Source organism: Corella eumyota, chromosome 2 (genome assembly GCF_963082875.1).
Source record: "Corella eumyota chromosome 2, kaCorEumy4.1, whole genome shotgun sequence".
Lineage (NCBI taxonomy): Eukaryota > Metazoa > Chordata > Ascidiacea > Phlebobranchia > Corellidae > Corella > Corella eumyota.
In genome coordinates this window covers 18,196,979-18,216,629 of record NC_137491.1, presented here as the reverse complement: position 1 = coordinate 18,216,629, position 19,651 = coordinate 18,196,979, and the positions used below count along the sequence as shown (strand labels likewise).

The following is a 19,651-nucleotide window of genomic DNA, read 5'->3' as shown; positions in this document are numbered from 1 at the left end:
TTTTTATTCAACCAAAATTTGATTAAATTTCTCTACACAATTTTTAAGATAAAATATAACTAATACAATTTAATAAAACAAATTTTTGAAAAATTATATATCATGATATTAAATAAAATAATTCTTTTAAAGGCACAACCCAAAAAAAAACTTTTTGCAAAATGTATGGAATGATATAACAAAAAAATTCATTAAAGAAATGTATGTGTATAAAAAAAACATATAAAAATGCAATTGAATTTAAGAAAACAAAAAAAATTTGAAGAATAAAGTTAAGATTTTCACAGAAAAATGTGGAATAATTATACATATAGGTATTTATTTGTTTTAATTTACGTATAGAACAAGTAAAAAAAGCAATACATAACATTAGGTAGGTTTAACACAGCATCAAAATTTGTGTAATTTATAAATTGGTGTTTTTATCGACAAAATTTGGCAAGTAAAAAATAAAAAAACATATCAACAAAATATTTTAATTCAAGACTATATAGATAGTGTATGTCCGAACAACAATTTAAAAGTTAACATATAGAATAGTACTAACATAAAACCAAAAATATTACAAAAGTTAGTGCAACAGTGAGCTGTACACCTTTATAAAACAAGATATCAAAAAAACACCTAAAAAAACTGTCGAATTTTTAAATTGTTGACATTATTGGAAACAGACAAAAATTCACTAATAACAGAACTTTTTTTTACTTAAAAAAAAGTATATAATTTGGTACAAATTTTAGTCTCTAATTCTTAAAACAAAATTTAAAATATAAAACTAGTTTAAATCTAAACTAAGACACCTGAGAACAGAAAAAAAAAACATTTTTTGAAGAAAAAAACAACAAGGTAAAAACTAAAAAAAACACCAAGTCACTAATGGTATGAAGAATACAAAACTAGAAAAGGAACCACATATTAAAGGCAAACAACTAAAAAAGGTAAACAATGAAGATGTGTAATGACGTATATAATAATTCTATGCGAAATAAATAAAAAATAAATCTGTAAAATCACAAGGGTAAAAATGGAATATAGGCATCTAAAACATGATAATGAAAAAAAAGTATTTTATTTGATGTTTGCTTTTTGTAGCACAAAATGTTTTGATCAATGGGTTAAACTAAAACTAAAGCACTACAGGGTTAAGAAAAATAGCTGAAGTATTCATTTATGCTGATATGAATGTTGAGTTATTTGGTCAAAATTTTTAAAAGTTAGAAAAGGCACTCGCGTCTTTTTCTGATACATTTCCAGTTTGCTTAAAAACAACAAAGAAATATATAGAAAAAAAGTAAAATAAAAGCTAGGCTTTACAACTTAATAAATATTTAAATAAAAAAAAGCAAAAAAAAAAGGTACAAATTTATTTTATTTTTGTAACAAAATTTTAGGAACAGATAAAAAAAAAAATTTAATAAAACAACAATTTTTCATTACCTGCCAATTACCTTCAGGATAGTTATCAAAGTTTCTGGTATCACCACTATGCCTAACTCTAGGTACTATAGGAGGCTGTACAACAATTTAATACATCAATAAGTTATAGACTATTGAAAGTCCAATTTGTATCAGAAAATGCCTTAGCCATATTTATAATTTCAAATAGAGATTTATGTAACATATTTTAGACTTTATTAAACATTCAGTAACTAAAAAAAACAAAACTAAAAAAATATCAATTTAACATTAGTAACAAATTAAAAAAATATATATTACTAAGTTTACGGGCTATCAAAGAAAACTTATATAGCCCTATATTAGGCTGTGAAGTTGGCCGTCTTACATAAAAATTTAACAAAAAACACACAATATTAAAATTGATTTTTCATAAAAATTTCTTACTATAGTTTTCTTTTCCACAACTGCATCCCAGTTGACTTTTTTAAACCAGTTATGAGATTTGATATCAGCAACTCCATTTTTCATGTTACCAAGACGTCGGGTTCTATCGGCAACTAACAACTTCTTAATTAAATCTCTTTAAAAAAAAATTAAAACTTCATAAAAAATTTGAGTAAAAAAAAATTATATTTTTACTTATTTTTTTTATTATATTTTTATTTATCCTTGATGTAGGAAGGTTAACTTTGCGACCTTAATATAAAGTAATATCAGTTACCCTAACCCAGCCTCAAGTTGCCCTTGGCAGTTTGGAATTGCCCAATAATTAGGCAGCTAAACAAGTGCTGGCTCAGCAAGAGTTTATATCGTTTATAGCGCCTTACTCAAGGGTACTACAACGTAAGAGCAGTAAAAATTGAACCCAAAACTTTATGTAGTGTAGCCGAATATTCTGACCACCACACCATGCTGTCAGTTCGTTAACTGTATTCTTACTTTCCATATACATCCATTGTTTTCGGAAATTCAATTCTTCCTTCCAAAATCTTCTTGTAAATTCCGAACGGACTTTCATCCCAAAATGGTGGAAACCTAAACAAAATAATTGTATAAACCTCATGTATTACTAAAATAAATCACGTACATAAGTTTAAGTTTATTTAGACAGTCATAACATACTTTACCATGTAAATATTTATGTCTATTATCTACTATACACATAAAATATTATGTTGTTAACATGTTAGCATCATGTAAATAGATAAGACTGAATTTAAATATAATATAAAACATAAGTTAAGTGATAAAGAAAAGGTCATAAAATAAATAACCAAGTTTATAAACAAAAAAATTTGATTTATTTTTGAAATCCGAAAATTTATTAAAAATTTTCCAGTTTTTTAACTCCAATTTTTTTATTTATTTAGATTATGTTTCACCTATTCTGACAACTCACCCTGCCAGCATTTCATAAATAAGAATTCCCAGAGCCCACCAATCTACTGACTTTCCATGACCTTTACTCTGTATTACTTCTGGTGCTAGGTATTCAGGGGTGCCACATAAGGTCCATGTTCTATAAACGATAATAAATTAACTTGACATTTTTTGGCAAAAGACTTCAAGTTAAAATTCATTAAATTTTAAAGTTACATTCAATATGAAAAATTATTTTCACCTAAAAAAAAGCAGGCAAAAAATTAAATTGAATACCTATGCTACATAGATACACTTATATAAAAAAAAAAATAAATAAAGTTAAAAAAAAATTAAAATATAATTTTTTAAAAATTATAATAAACCAACTAAAGTACGCTTAAAAAATTAAAATTAATAAAATTGAACTATGTCTGATGATTTATATATAATATTTTATTCAAGTTTTCATACAAAATAAATAAGGTCAATTACCTGTCTTCAACAGTTTTTGCAAATCCAAAATCAGTAATTTTAGTGTGCCCATCTCGATCTAACAAAAGGTTTTCAGGTTTAAGGTCTCTGTACACGATATGAAGTGAATGCAAATACTCGAGCGCTGAGACAATTTCCGATGCAAAGAACAACGAAGTACTGTTGTTAAAACGACCTAAAAAACATTAAAATCGATTTTAACATTATGTTTTTTTTTTATATATATCTTTATCCTCAATGTGGAAAAGTCAAATGCGTGACTTAAACATAGAGTAACATCAGTTACTCAGACCCAGTCTCGAGTTGCCTTTGGCAGTTTGGGATATTATAGATTATAATTGCCCCATAATTAAGCTGCTGATTAAGTGCTGGCTCAGCAGGAGTTCATATCGTTTATAGCAGATTACTCAAGGGCGCTACAGCATGAGATCAGTGGGGATTCAACCAACGACCTCATGGTGGTGTAGCAAGTGTTCTTACCACTACACTACGCTGCCGGTGTATGTATATACAAAACAATAACACCAAAATAAAAGCACTTTAAAAATAGATTTATTCAGTATTACATTAAAAGCTATACAAAAAAAAAACTTTATTAAACAATAAAGTTCGTAAACTTTTGAAAAAAATTTCCAAAACAATAATAAATAAATTTTAATGAACAAAGATAAAAGTTGGTGAAAAATTAATAAGCATAATTTATGATATAACCCATAACATAATACAACATTGTTTATATAAAACTTATTATTACCAGCATTTCTAAGATAAGAGAACAGTTCACCTCCACACGCAAACTCTAATAACATGTATAAGAAAGCATCATCGTGATGGGTCCAAAATCTTAAAAACAAGAAAAAAACAATTTTTTTTAAATAATAAAAAAACACAAATAAAAAGGTATATACACCTAATAGACATTATAATATAAGGGCATGGACTATATATAAGATACATTAGATTGTTTAGATATGATTAATTTAATTTAAAAAGTAGTTAGACCATTATACAAAAAAAAAATTTTTGGGCTTATCATAATTAGAAAAAAACATAGACTAAGAAAGCAAATATACTTAAAAAAAATTAGATAACCAAAACTAGGTCACTCTGTGTATGGGTACAACAGTATCACTAATGCATTTAACAGAAAAAAAGAAATCAAATGTATATAGATTTCAAAAATCCATTGCAATTTAACCAATAATACAATTACAAACAAAAAACTTTGTTACTATTGATTATGTGAGCACTTAGAAAAATGAAATTAGATAAAAAAACTTACAGTTGAACAATAAATGGATGTTGTGTTTGACTTAGAATTGCTTTTTCACTAATAACATGTTGTGATTGTTTTAATTTGATAACGTCGAATATTTTCATGACTTTCAGGGCAAAATATTCTTTCGTGTGTTTTTCTTTCACTAACATTACCCTGCCAAATGTTCCTGTACCTAAAATTAAAAACAAAAATAATTTTTTGAAGTAAATCAAATTTAAAAAAAGAACTAAAGTATAAACATAATTATTTTTTTTGAAATAATTTATTAATAATGTAGAAAGGCTGAGTTCACAACCTAAACATTGGGTAAAAATTGTTACCCTGACCCAGTTTTAAAACTATTTTCGGGATTTTATGGATTATAATTGCCCGAAAAATTATTTGCTTTTTGACTTAAAAAATCCTGTACTATTAATACCACATTTTATAAAAGCATTACAGCATTGAAGCAGTGAGAATCAAACTCAGGACCCCATGTAGTATTGCCAAGTAATGTAGCCACTATTCCATAATTTTTTTAAAAAAACCAATTTTAAAAACCCAATTTTTACCCAGCATACTAAGAATTTTACCTATAGTTGATAAGATCTCAAAATCAAATAAAGTATGATCTCTGCCAATTCTACCGACTCCAATCGATGAGGAAGAATTTTGTGAAGACGCCGGTGAATCGCTGCTTTCGGTTTGCGACTTCTCCGTCTTTGCAACATGGGGAAGATTAAGGTTACCAGTATAGGTGTTAAAGTTACTGCTGTTTGCAGAATGTAAGCTGGATTTATTGACTAGTTTGCCAGCTATTTTAACTGAGTTGTTGTTGGGTAAAGCATCGCCAGTGCTTTTGTCTAGGTTTACGTTCGAAACAGAAGTTGTAATTTCCTTAATATCATTTTCCATTACAATCTCAGATACAGTTTCGTCAGTGTCCATTTTAATGATTCAACCTTAAATAATATTGCCACTTAATCTTCTTCTATTCTACTTTTCCATTTTGTTTACACACATCAGCAGAGAGCATACATAAGTTATCTAAAAAAAATATATATATATTTTGTAGATAAAATTCTTAATCTTTTGGTTAATAATTAGATTAAGCAGAAATTTAACCGTTAAAGCCTTAATCAAAAACGCAACTGCACTGCATTAGTGGGAATCAAACAAAGACCTCTCGTCATTTAGGGTCTTTACAAGTTTCAAGATTTTATCGCGTTAAATTTACATAATTAATCTAAGTAAACTTAAAATTGTTCACCAAAAACACTATAAGATCTTAATACAACCCAAAACCAACTTGTACCATAACAAAATACGTAAAGGGTATAAAATATAAAGGTTTTCGTAAAAAAAAGTAAAATCTTACCTATATTTGATGATCAACAATTTGTTTGTTTACTTTCTTGGCCAAGAGGTCATATCAAAGTTACAACCGCTAGACGACGCAGTATTTTATTGGAGGATAAATTGAATAAATTAATACCTTATTGTTTTAATTTACAAATCTGTTTTAATTAAACTATTTTTAAACTTATATAAATGTTAAATTAACAAAAATAATTCTTTATACATTTTTATTTAACTTTTTTTCGATAAAACTACATGATAAAAACTGCAGAGAACTATTAAAACACTATCTTTTTTACAAATAAAACTTGAATTACACTAATTTCAAATGAATAAAGTTACAGTGAAAATAAGATGTGATAAAACAGTGATATAAGATGATGATAAGGCTAGTACTACATTTAAAAAAGTGCAAAATTACAGAATAAAAATAATAATAAAGATGTACATTTAATAAAATGATATTAATTTAAATTAACTAAAATGTAAGAGCGCTTCAGGACAAAAACTTTTATATTTTAACAAGAAATTGCAACTTATAAAATTGTTTATAAATTTCTTTAACATAGGCACACAAAAATTTTATTTCATTTTTAAACAAATAATTGGTAAACATAAATTTAGCGGCATGATTAATTTACATTAATTGCTACTTGAATAAAAACACAATTTAAACTACATGACTAAATAAAAAAAAACATATTAAGCCTCCGATGAAAAATTATTTGTTTTTTCATTTTCCTTGTCAATATCAATCGAATCATCGCTTCCCAAATGGATTGTTTCTCTTGTTTTGACCGAGTCACTAGTCACTGGTCTCTCTATTTAAATTGAAATTTTTCGTAATATTTATAAAATTGGTTGCCAACATATTTAAAGTAGTATTGTGTTTAAAATTATTATCCATAGCACAACTTAAACTAAGTAAGTGCAATAATTTTAAGAAATTTTTTGATAAATTTTCCATATTATAAAATACTAATTTATAATTTACTAGCAGCGTGGTGAAGTGGTAAGACCACTTGCTATACCACACATGAGGTCGTGGGTTTAATCCCCATTGATCTTATGCTGTAGCGCCCATGAGTAAGGCGCTATAAACGGTGTAAACTCCTGCTGAGCCAGCACTTAATCAGCAGCATAATTATCAGGCAATTATAATCTATAATATCCCAAACTACCACAGGCAACTTGTGACTGGGTTAGAGTAACTGATGTTACTCTATGTTTAAGTCGTGCATTCGACTTTCCCACATCGAGGATAAAGATATATATAAAAAAAAGTGATAATCCCTAACAGTATAACTCGGTGACACAACCTTAGTTTATATAATTAGAGTTTTTACCTAAAACATTGACTTGTAAAGTTTCCATTCTTCTAGAATGTCGAGACGAATGACTGATTGTTATTGGAATGTTTTCATTATCTCTTAAACTAAAAAAACAAATTTTATTTAAAAATTTAAAAGAATAAACTTAAATTTTTGAACCAGAATGCATAAAAGTTACCTAACAGTGGAGTCCAATACATTCTCAATATTATTTGATCTTTTTAACAAAGCAGTTTTCACATCAGGGGTTAAATTTGAAGATCCCAAGTCTCCTAGTACTTCAACTATTGCTCCATCTAAAAACAGTTATTTTTATTTTTAGAATTTAATAACCCCTACAGCATGGTGGTGGGTAAAACACTTGGTTTTACTATATGAAGTCTTGGATTTGATTTCCACTGATACCCTTCTGTAGCACCCTTAATTTTTCTGCTAAACTAGATGCATTTGGCAAAAATTTCAACCTGCCAAAAACAACTTGTAACACATGTTTTCTATGTTTAGGTCATAAAAGGCCTTTTCACAAAAAATACAGAACACACAAAGCAGTTACTACCAGCAGCATAATGTAGTAAATAAAAGACTAATCTTTACTACAAGAGATCCAGGGTCTGATTTCCACTGCTCTTATGCTGTTGCACACTTAAGTACACACTTAAGTAACAGTATGAACTCCTGCTGGGCCAGCACTTAAACAACAGCTTAATTATTAAGCAAATATAATCTTTAATATTCCAAACTGCAGAAAGCTTATGGTAAAAGATGTTGCTCTATGCTTAGGTTGTGAAGTTAACCTTTCCACATCGAAGATAAATGAAGATAAAAAAAATTGCGTTTCATGAAAAAATTCGAACTCACCAGGTAATCTAAGAAAATGTCTGTACAACTCTCTCAATCCATCTAAATGTAAGGTATGGATGGCAATATGAGAAGTAACTTCTTCGTTTTGATTTTCAGTCAAGTCATTGTCTTCTTCCCATATATAATCATAAACTGTAACCTAAGTAAAACAAAATTAAGGTATTTTTGTGATATAATATTTAATTCAATTGTGCAGTAAAATATTTAAAAAAAAACAATTTTTATTTTTTGACAAATTTTTTTACCTTTCTTCTTTCTCCATCCTCCCCTCTCCACTGCTCTGCCTTTCTCACAATATAACTCAACTCCTGATTACTCAGCTCAAGATCATAAGGAACAAAGAAGGACTCCTCCTCATCATGTAATCTGTGGAAGACATCCTGCATCCTCCCATTGTTGTGGAGTTTGAGAAAGTAGAGATAAGTGATCACAGCGGCGGTGAACATCAGGACTGAATAGAGGAAGATCGTCATCGGAATTCCAATCACTCCAGATCCTGAATTGGAAATTTGTTTAAAATTTTTTGAAATAAGTTTAAACCAATACAAGTAAAGATTAACAAACAATTCTGTACAAAATTCAAGGTAAGAATATCTTATTAAGTAAACTTATGTTTCTTTGGTTTAAATGCAGAAAGGCTGACTTTGCAGCTTAAACCATTTTTTATATTTATTTATCCTCGATGTGGTAAGGTCGACTTTACGACCTTAAAACAGAGTAAAATCAGTTACCCAGACCCAGTCTCGAGTTGCCTTTGGCAGTTTGGAATATTACAAATTATAATTGCCCAATAATAAAGCTGCTGAATAAGTAATGCCTTTTCAGAAGTTAATATTGTTTATACCCCCTTTAAGAGCGCTACAGCATGAAAGCAGTGGGTTCTAACGCAGAACCTCATGTGGTAAAATAAAGTGTTCTGACCACTTTTTTGCCTTATATAATTTAACCAAGCAATTGGTAACCCCAAAAAAGTAGATCCAATAAACAATTATTTTTAATTAACAAAGATTAGTCTATAACTTACAAATACTATGACACAGCATCAGTAACAATTCAAATCTAGTTTTTAATAAAGCATGACAAAATACAAATCTTTATATTTTTGAAAATTATTTTTTTGTTAACTGAAACGACCGGCAGCGTGGTGTAGTAGTAAGAACACTTGCTTTAACACCATAAGGTTGTGAGTTCAATCCCCACTGCTCTTATTTTGTAGAGCCCTTGAGTAAGGCGCTATAAACGGTATGAACTCCTGCTGAGCCAGCACTTAATCAGCAGCATAATTATCGGGCAATTATAGTCTCTATAATATCTCTAACTGCCACAGGCAACTCGAGACTGGGTCAGAGTAACTGTTGTTACTCTATGTTTCAGTCGCGCATTCGACTTTCCCACATCGAGGATAAAGATATATAAAAAAAAGTTAGACCTACCTTCAACTCTAAAGAAATGCCAGTACAGTTTAAAAGCATCTCCAATAGGCTGTGTAGCAGTGCTGACATAACGTCCTAATATAGAATCAACAATCAAGATAGCTATCGGATCAAATATGGTCCAAAGAGAGAATGCCATGATCACTTTTGAGAATATTAGTGGTAGGGAACCAAGTGTTAACTGAACCACCCAAACGATGAGAACCATTATTATCTGGTTGAAAAAATATTAAAAAATTGGTTTTTATTTGTATTAAAAACTCTATAAAAAGTTTTAAAAAAAAATTACAGAGTTTAAAAAATCTAAAAAAATTACAAAGTTTAAAAATGTATCTTTACATAAAATAGGTTAACTAACCTGCACAATTGTATTGAAGAATGGACCGAGGACAACGACGCCAATTTCCTCTCCAGTTGTTAGAAGATCAGCTTGGTAGTTTAGGTTGACAGTATAAGGAAAAAACACAAATGTACTGACTGGAAGAGATAACGCCTGGAAACAATAACAGAATATTTATGTAAACAAGTTTTTAGTAACGCACAAAAAAGTAATGCAAAAAAAAAGTTTTTTTCTTATTTTAAAATTTTAATGTTAAACTAAATAAATATGAGACCATCATTTCTGTTATTGTAGTAAGAAAATACTATAAGCAGTCTACATTTGAAGCATTATTCATAAACTTAAATAGTTTTAGTTTTAGGTCTTCCCAAGAGACTAAACTTTTAACCTTATAGTCTTGCTATTACATGCTTTAAGTAATATGGCTATAACTACTGGCAGCGTATTGTAGTGGTAAGAACACTTGCTACACCACTGTGAGGTCATGGGTTTAATCCCCACTTATCTCATGCTGTAGCGCCCTTGGGTAAGGCGCTATAAACGGTACACACTCCTGCTGAGGCAGCACTTAATCAGCAGCATAATTATCGGACAATTATAATCTATAATATCCCAAACTGCCACAGACAACTCGAGACTGGGTTGGAGTAACTGATGTTACTCTATGTTTAGGTCACGCATTCGACTTTCCCACATCGAGGATAAAAATATATACAAAAAAAAAGTACTGAAATTAAATTTAAAAATTTTTAAACAAATGTAACATAACAGCCTCTACCAATAAAAGTTACAAATTTTTGTTGAAAATACCTGAATAAAAATCCATTGCCCGCAGTAGTGAATATAAAGCCGAACGAACCACATCAGAATAAGAAGTAAAATGGTTACAAAAAACTCCATTGTTTTCCAGTGGGAAAACCCCATTTCAGATACAAACATTCTCATAATGTATCTAAAAATAATTCAAAAAATTAATGCAAAAGATATTTAAACAAAATTCCAAATTCAATAATTTTAAGAAAAAAATTTTTTAGGCTAGAAGAAACAAATTTTCTGATGTAAAAGTACAGTTAGCCTATGAACTTATTTTTTAAAATATTTAATAATCCTTGAAGACTGACTTCACAACCCAAACATAAAGCAAAATGAGTCTAGATTTAACTTTGACGGTTTGGGAAATTATTAATTATAAACAACGGCAGTAATGTGCTAAAAAAAGGTATGAACTCTTGCTGAGCCAGCATTTAATCAGCAGTATAATTATCGGGCAATTATAAACTATAATATCCCAAACTGCCACAGGCAACTCGAGACTGGGTCGGAGTAACTAATTATGTTACTCTATGTTCGGTTGCGCATTCGACCTTCCCACATCAAGGATAACGATATATACAAAAAAAATTGCCTGATAATTAATTTGCCAATAGTTTAATTAGGCTTAGCAAGAGTTTATACATTAAAGTGCCTTACTAAAAAGCACTACAGCATGGAAGTAGCAGAAATTGAACCCAAAATCACATGTAGTAAAGCCTTATGTTCTTACCACTACCTAATATTACAAAAATTACTTACTCAGCTTTTTCGTGACCACTCTGTTCGTGTTTTCCTTTAAGAGTAAATGGAGGTTGAATCGAAAACATGTGACCTTCAAGGCTTTCAGCATGGGTGAGTTTGGGTTTTAAAATTCTTTTGTTGAGAAGAGCAGTTTGTGGCACTAGCAGAGTGGCATTCTAGTAAAAAAAAGTATTTTTTATTTAATTTCAAATTAAACTTTATTAAATTAGGAAAATGTATTTTTTAAGCCGACAGCATTGTGTAGTAGTTACAGCATTTGGCTTCACAACAAAATAGCCTAGGTTCGATTTCCAATGCCTTAAAGTGCTTTATTAGAGAGTTTTGTAATTTTATAAGTAATGTATATAGCACATTAGTTGACACCGAATATGGTTGACACCGAATCACAAAATGGCTTTAAAACCTTTAAAAATGTTTGTGGTACTTATAATTTTATTTTCAAAAATACTGGAAAATGATTAACATAAAAAAACAGGTTACCATATTTTTTGTGTGACGTAGAAAGTACCAAGTAGCGTAGTGAATGTATACAAGCTAGTACTTTCTACGTCATCACAAACAGGGCTTCCCTTTTCTTTTTTTTTAATTAATCTTAATTTTTTTTAAAAGTTGTATAACTTAAAAAGTAGGTGAAATTATTTTAAGTTAAAATTATTTTAGTGTTCAGTGACACCAACTTTATCAATTTTTGAGTATAAAAATATCGCTAATATATGACTTTAATGCTGCAATGCCATTTGGTAAAGCTACAAACACAGTACGAAATCCTGCTAAGTCAAAAACCAAACTACTAATTATTCATTGTACGATTAAAATCAATAATATCTTAAACCACAAGAAGCAACACAAGACTAAGTCAGAATAACTAATGATACACTGCAGTTGGTCTTCTCACATCAAAAATTAATACAGAAAAAATAAAACTGCCTAAAATATAGACAGTTTAATAAGCAAACAATATTTTAAAATAGATCACACTTGAAGTAAAATAGGCAAAAAATTAAAAAAAAACATTATTTTATTTTAGAATAAAATTAAAAACAAAAGTTACCTTAGCCAGATAATTTTCCACAGGATTTTTGTGGTGAACTTTGTAGTACATTCCATCTTGTCCCTTTACTGGAATCAGATCTTGATCCTCTTCCTCCAAACTACTCACTTCACTCTCTTCTTCATCTGAAGACTCCATTTTCTAAAAAAAAGTGAAAATTTTAAAATTAAAAAAAAAATTCTAAAATTTTTTTTAAAAATATTACCTTTTTCTTATTGACGTGTCTTCTTCTTAAGCCTCGCTGCGATTTTAGTTTTTCCGATGATCTTCGTTTAATCGTGCTCACCGATTGACTATCAGAAATACTTTCTTTCCCAGTAACAATCCCTGATGTAGATGTATATTCAGAGTGACCAAATTTAATGCTAACTCCTGTTGAGTGGCTATCATCTAAAAAAAAAGTAAAAAAAAAAATTATTTCAAAAATTTATTTCAAAATTTAATTCTTTTCTAATGTTACAAATTGCAATTTTGAAATAGTTGCAGAAATGGCGTTATCTTAAGTTCTTTAATCTATAAATAATAGAGCTTAATAGACGATAAGTATATATGTGAACCGGCAGCGTGGTGTGGTGGTTAGGAACACTTGCTACACCACACATGAGGTCGTTGGTTCAATCCCCACTGCTCTCATGCTGTAGCGCCCTTAAGTAATGGTATGAACTCCTGTTGAGCCAGCACTTAATCAGCAGCATAATTACCTGGCAATTATAATCTATAATATCCCAAACTGCCACAGGCAACTCGAGACTGGGTCAGAGTAACTGATGTTACTTTATGTTTAAGCCGCGCATTCGACTTTTCCACATTGAAAATAAACATAAAAATACATAAAAAAATGTATGTTCAATTTATAGGCCTGCAAAATAAAAAACTGCTGTTTGTGGTTCGCAGGTAAATTATCGCGAGCAAATATTAGTTAAGAGTTGCATCAATATTACTGCATTTAAAATCCAGACTGTAGGGCAGGCTATCAAATAGTTTTACTCAGAATTTTAGGTATGTAATTTTTTAATAAAATTCACCTGCAATGGATTCAGTGTTTCTGTTATTAATCGCCGGTAACTTCTCACCATCAGCAGCTTCTTCTGCATTGGCAACCCTGTCGGGATAACTCAACAAACCAGAAGTGAATTGTAATTCAACTTCGTATTCTTTCTGTCCAGACAAATATCTCGGTAGTTGAATTATCTAAAAAAAATTTATTATGTCGAATTAACTACCAATTTATAAATTAAAAATGTTCTAAGTTTTGAAATTAAATGTCGTAAATTGATGTTAAATTTGTATTTTAGAACTAAATTGATTATTTAAAATTTGACTTAAATGTATAAGCTAATAAACTAACTAAATTTTTATGGAATCCAGTTTAAGAACTCTATTAAAAGTAAAATTTTAATGCAATTAACATAAGGTAAAAAAACTTTTTTCATATCAAGTAATGTTTTAGACTTTTATTGGAAGAGGGTGTACTGTTGTGACTTGTTCAAGCTATTAATAAATGTCAAGCTTTAAGGCAAATACTATGATATTGGTGCTGCTTAAACGTAAAACCCCCGGCAGCGTGGTGTAAAAGTAAGAATCATTGCTACACCACACATGAGGTCGTGGGTTTAATCCCCACTGATCTCATGCTGTAGCACCCTTGAGTATGGCGCTATAAACGGTACGTACTCCTGCTGAGCCAGCACTTAATCAGCAGCATAATTATCGGGCAATTATAATCTATATTATCCCAAACTGCCACAGGCAACTCGAGACTGGGTCGAAGTAACTGATGTTACTCAATGTTTAAATCGTGCATTCGACTTTCCCACATCGAGAATAAAGAAAAATACAAAAAAAAATCTTTCGGCTTATAAACTTATGGCATGACTGGTATACCACACTACCAGACTTAACTAACAATTAAATTTAACAAAATACCTCAATATAGAGATTTGCCATCCAATGGTCAATATCAGTTGCCATCAGTTGTTCAATAGTTGAGTGTTTGTAAATTCGATTTTCTATATGACCTCTTAACATTGGAACCTTGTATTTACCCTGAACTGTTTGGAACCTGCCATCACAGACTGGAAAACAACCTGAAAAAATAAAAAATTTATTTAATATATTTACAATTTTCAAAAAGAAAAACAAAAATTTAAAAACTTGTGATACAAATATGTAAGAAAATAAGCTTTTATATTATAGTTTAACCGGCAGGGTGATGTAGTAGTCAAAACACTTGCTACACTACATGAGGCCATAGGTTCGATTCACGCTGCTCTTAATGCTGCAGCACCCTTGAGCAAGGCGCTATAAACGGTACGAACTCCTGCTAAGTCAACACTAAATCAGCAGCTAACAATTGAGAAATTATGATTTATATTATCCCAAACTGCCAAAGGCATTTTAAGACTGGTTCAAGTGAACAGTTGTTACTCATTGTTTAGATTGTAAAGTCAACCCTCCCACATCGAGAATAAAGATATATAATAAGACATGTTTCATTATTATACATATCTTAATTTTGTTACATAAAGGTTACTATTCCAATATAAAACACATTTTGTTTAATTAACCCTTCAATAAGTTGTAGAAGAATACCAAATAAAAACAATTACAATTTGCAAAAAAAACAAAAAAATTAATATAGAAGAAAAAGGCAAAATTAATTTTAAATCATTTCTTGTAGATTATGAAAAGTCAACAGTAGTTTGTAAAAGCAATAACTAATCTCTATTTGTTTTCCTAGTTCTGGTATTACATAGATACGCACACAAAACAAACACAATTCGCGAGAAATATTTCTATTGTGACGCACTCTAGTGTTTGCTAGTTACACAAACAAAGTCAAAACAAAACCCATTGTACATCAAAGCCAATAACCACGAGGTTTTAAAATGAAATTTAATATTATGTAAATGTGAATGTTTTAGATTTAAATTAAATAAGTAAGTTGAATTTAATAATATTATATAATAAATAAAAATTGTTTTTTTGTTTCCGTTTTAATATATGTTATACTATTAGTGTTGTTCTAATAATCTATCAATAACCTTTTTCTAATTTCATTTGATTAAATGTATTTTAAACTTTTAACATGAATACTATGAACAAGATATAAAAAAAACTAAAAAAGGTCAAGATTTTAGCAAAATTAAACTATATATATTATTTTTTGGTTTTCTTTTAAATATAAACTAAACAGGTTTAATGTTTTTAAATTAATATTACCTTTTCTTATTTCAAAATAAAATTAAATAAATATGAAAAAACTTAGGAAAGAAAAAAGGGTATAAAAATATCATGAACTAAATTTTAAAAAATCTAAAGTAACCTTTTAAATATTTTTAACAATAATAGTTTTAAATAGTAATACAAACTTTAAAATTAAACAAAAAATAATTAAATCAATTTTTCACTTACCCCAAGCAACAACTCTATCCACTGGACTTGCTGATCCCCTCAACAAAAACAACTCAAAAGTTAAAATCATTCCTGGCTGCAACTTCCACTGAGGTGGTAATACAGTGAACACACTCTGGTCCAATAAGATCTCGCTGGTTGCAAAACTACCATCATGCTGTACTGGTAATGTTGCACCACCCCATTGTTGACCAGCTAGTTTGGACCAGCGTAAAACATGGCCGCCAAGTCTAAAAATCAAGTTTATTTTTGTTTTAAAATTATGCTAAAAAACCTAAATGCTTGTACTCTAAACTGGGGGTATAGGGTAGTGATCTAAACAACTTTGCTACATGAGGTCCTGGAATTGATCCCCACTGCTTACACGATAAAGTGTCTGTAAGTAAGGCAATATAATCAATACTTGCCTTTGCAAAGTCAAAAACCAAATAAAAAACTACTATTTGTTACGTCATATTATTAAGAATATGATAATTAAGGCTAAGTAGAACAATGCAAGTTTTTCCTATGTTTAGGCTGTTAAGTTGGCATTACTACATCAAGAATAAATAAAAATATAACTTACTTGTCATACAGAGATACCATGAGTACATATCTTCCCATAGGAACCTTATCTCTTATACCACGAACACTTCTCAGTTTGATCTGAATTGGTTGAGGGGTTTTGGACCATTCTACCCTCCATCTTCTGCCTATGTAAGTTAGCAAAATATGTATTTACTTTTGTAGCAACATTGAGTTACCAGCAGCATTGTGTAAGGGTAAAAACACTTGCTACACCACCATGAGGTCGTGGGTTCAATCCCCACTGCTCTCATTCTGCAGCACCCTTGAGTAAGGTGCTATAAACGGTATGAACTTCTGCAAAGCCAGCACTTAATTAGCAGCATAATTATTAAGCAATTACAATCTATAATATCCCAAACTGCTAAAGGCAACTCGAAACTGGGTCTGAGTAACAGTTGTTACTCTATCGAAGAAAAAAATATACATATATAAAAAAAATAGCGTATTAAGAAAAAAATTGGGACCGCTCTAATTTAAGTTATTTTTATATATTTATAAAATACCCTTTTTCCAAATTTACAAACTTTTTTTGAAATTATTTTAATTTATTTTAGTAATTACAATACCTTTGCTTCCACCATATTGGTTATCAGCATACATAAGATCTCCATAAAAAGCTTTGACGTCAGCTTTTCGATTCTCCAGAACATGTTGTAATTGGTTTTCTGATTGCCTGAATGCTTTTTGCATATGATCCTAAATTAAAAAATATTGTAATTTTAGCTAAGATAGACATAAAAAAGTATTAAAATCAGAGAATAATTATTGTTCAGCCATAATTGATTACCATAAGTTGAACATCATTTTAACATAAAATATATTTATAAACTTCAAAAAACAAACCAGTTTCAAAAAAAACAAGGTTTCTTTTATGTAAAATTGCATAAAAATTAGGCAGTTAGCAAAAACTGAAAGCATATTCGAAGTCTAGGTATATTTACAAAAAAATGTATGCTATCAAATCTTTCTTTTTAAATTTTTAACCTGTTGTAGTTTTTCCCGTTTTCTGAGCAGTTCCTCCCTGATTGCAGCTTCCTTTTGTTGAAGTTTAAGCTCTTGCCAAACTCTCTTCTTTGCTTCTTCTGTTCGACGAGCTAACTCTGCAATTCTACGCTGTTTTTCTAGTGCCTATATTAAATTCAATTCAAGAATTAGAAAAAATGAGTATTAATGTATAGAAATATAATCTGAAATATTATGAAATTTTTTATATTATAAGAACCACAGAAAAACTAAATATCCATTTTTTTACATGTTTTCTTTCGCTTTCAAGATGGCCCTCTTTCAGTTTTTGCTCCTGCGTTTGAAATTCATCCATAGAAATAGAACCAATCATTAATAAATCGGTTCGTACAATCTTCTCGAAATCATCCAGATATGAAAACACTGCATCCTTGCTTTCAATTTCACCTCTAAGGTTTGTAATTGTGGTCTATGAAAATAATTTAAAAAAAAAAATTTGAAAATATAAAATTTTTATTACTTACAATATTATCAAATGTAAGAAAGGTGGACAAATAGTAATTAAGAACATAGTGCCTTTTATTACTTTAAGTCTTATGATGTGTTTAACAATAATTTTACTGGCAACGAAAAATTTTTTTGTATAGCCTAAATCTTCATGCTTGATGTAAAAAGGTCGAACGCACGACTTAAACATAGAGTAACAACTGTTTCCCCAGCCCAATCTCGAGTTGCCTGTGGCAATTTGGGATATTATAGATTATAATTGCCCAATAGTTATGCTGGTGATTAAGTGCTGGCTTAGCAGGAGTTCACACTGATTATAACGCCTTACTCAAGGGCACTACAGAATGGGAGCAGTGGGGATCAAACCAAGAACCCTATGTAGTAAAGTCAAGTGTTCTGACCACCACACCATGCTGCCGATAGGCAAGATTTTAAACAACAAAAAATCATACCAAATGATGTTTATAAACTACCTGATATTGATCAATATCATCTTGCTGAAACACAAATTCTTCCTCTGCATTCTCATCCATGTACTTCAACATTTTATCAAGATCATTGTCAGATTCTGCTGGCTGGTACCTGTTAAAGTTAAGTAATATAATAGTCAAAATGGGTATTACAAATAAAATTGATAGAATATAGTCTAATTAAATACAGGTATATATCTACACAATCTGACAATAAATTTTTACTCAAAATAAATAATATTTAACTAACCATTGATCTTGCTCACTATCAATTGATATTGACGTAAAATCATCTAAAATCACCAAATTTAAATAGATCAAGTTATAAAAACAATATAGTTTTGAAACATGAGAATAATGAAATAACGTAACGAAAAAGAACATTAAAATAGATTAAATTTATACAAACTTACCGTTTTTAGACGATGTATCCATTGTGTATTGCCTTTACTGACAACAATTTATAGATTTTAAACTTTACTTTACAATATAAACGCTGTTAACTTTACATTAAGTAGGTTAATAACCTCGTTGTGAAAAGAAAAACTTATCGTGACTCTATCTAAAATTTAGAGAGGGAAAGATAGCGTACTTTGTAGCCTAGGAGTTTCGTAAACAAATTTGCCTTTTTCTTATTCGCCTCGCTCTAGCTATTGACGCCATTTTTATTTTGAATAATTTCTTTTTTTTCTTTATATATATGGCAAGTAAAAAGGTTAAAAAGTAACAATACCGATAATGATCCGCTATTTAAGTTGTTTTAAAGTAAATAGTTTGATTTGTAGAATAAAATCCTTGTCATAATTAAAGAAAAATAGGATTTTTTGATTTATAAAAATGTTTTTTTTATCTTAACTTGGTGAATATCAATATGTAATTTCTAAGGGGACGCGGAATTTGAGGGAATGGAAAATGAAGGAACGGAAATTGAAGGAACGGAAAATGAAGGAACCGGAAAATGAAGGAACGGAAAATGAAGGAACCGGAAAATGAAGGAACGGAAAATGAAGGAACCGAAAAATAAAGGAACGGAAAATGAAGGAACCGGAAAATAAAGGAACGGAAATTGAAGGAAAGTGAAAAAAGGAGAGGCGGAATTCTAAAAAAATAAAACGCGGAAATACCGTTGACTATTTATTTATATTTAAGTCAATATTATTTTAGAAATAAACGGGCATTTTATAAAAGAGGGTTAGGGTATGCTGGGGTAATAAAAATTAACTCATTATCGCTTATCAGTTCTCAAATAAATAACAGTAAACCTAAATAA

General features: G+C 29.6%; 2 protein-coding genes across 2 annotated transcripts; both read right to left on the bottom strand.

Moving 5' to 3' along the window:
* Positions 1 to 236: 236 nt before the first annotated feature.
* On the bottom strand, positions 237 to 5,927 carry LOC145741627 (cAMP-dependent protein kinase catalytic subunit PRKX-like). The gene is made up of 10 exons (XM_082559239.1): positions 5,889 to 5,927; positions 5,104 to 5,557; positions 4,535 to 4,703; positions 4,007 to 4,095; positions 3,253 to 3,427; positions 2,798 to 2,917; positions 2,338 to 2,433; positions 1,843 to 1,978; positions 1,438 to 1,512; positions 237 to 1,258 (listed from the first exon to the last, which is right to left on the bottom strand). The coding sequence occupies exons 2-10, from the start codon at positions 5,456 to 5,458 to the stop codon at positions 1,208 to 1,210; spliced, it is 1,266 nt and encodes a 421-aa protein (XP_082415365.1). The 5' UTR covers positions 5,459 to 5,557; positions 5,889 to 5,927; the 3' UTR covers positions 237 to 1,207.
* A 190-nt stretch (positions 5,928 to 6,117) lies between these two features.
* LOC145741725 (uncharacterized) lies at positions 6,118 to 18,938 on the bottom strand. Its single transcript, XM_082559368.1, has 21 exons — positions 18,795 to 18,938; positions 18,632 to 18,674; positions 18,385 to 18,493; positions 17,694 to 17,873; positions 17,426 to 17,569; positions 17,008 to 17,137; positions 16,440 to 16,566; positions 15,875 to 16,104; positions 14,387 to 14,547; positions 13,486 to 13,651; positions 12,666 to 12,850; positions 12,461 to 12,601; positions 11,407 to 11,564; positions 10,645 to 10,786; positions 9,853 to 9,987; positions 9,495 to 9,708; positions 8,307 to 8,557; positions 8,059 to 8,200; positions 7,379 to 7,496; positions 7,216 to 7,304; positions 6,118 to 6,690 (listed from the first exon to the last, which is right to left on the bottom strand). Exons 1-21 carry the CDS (start codon positions 18,814 to 18,816, stop codon positions 6,572 to 6,574), a joined length of 3,006 nt encoding a protein of 1,001 aa, XP_082415494.1. The 5' UTR covers positions 18,817 to 18,938; the 3' UTR covers positions 6,118 to 6,571.
* Positions 18,939 to 19,651: the final 713 nt, after the last annotated feature.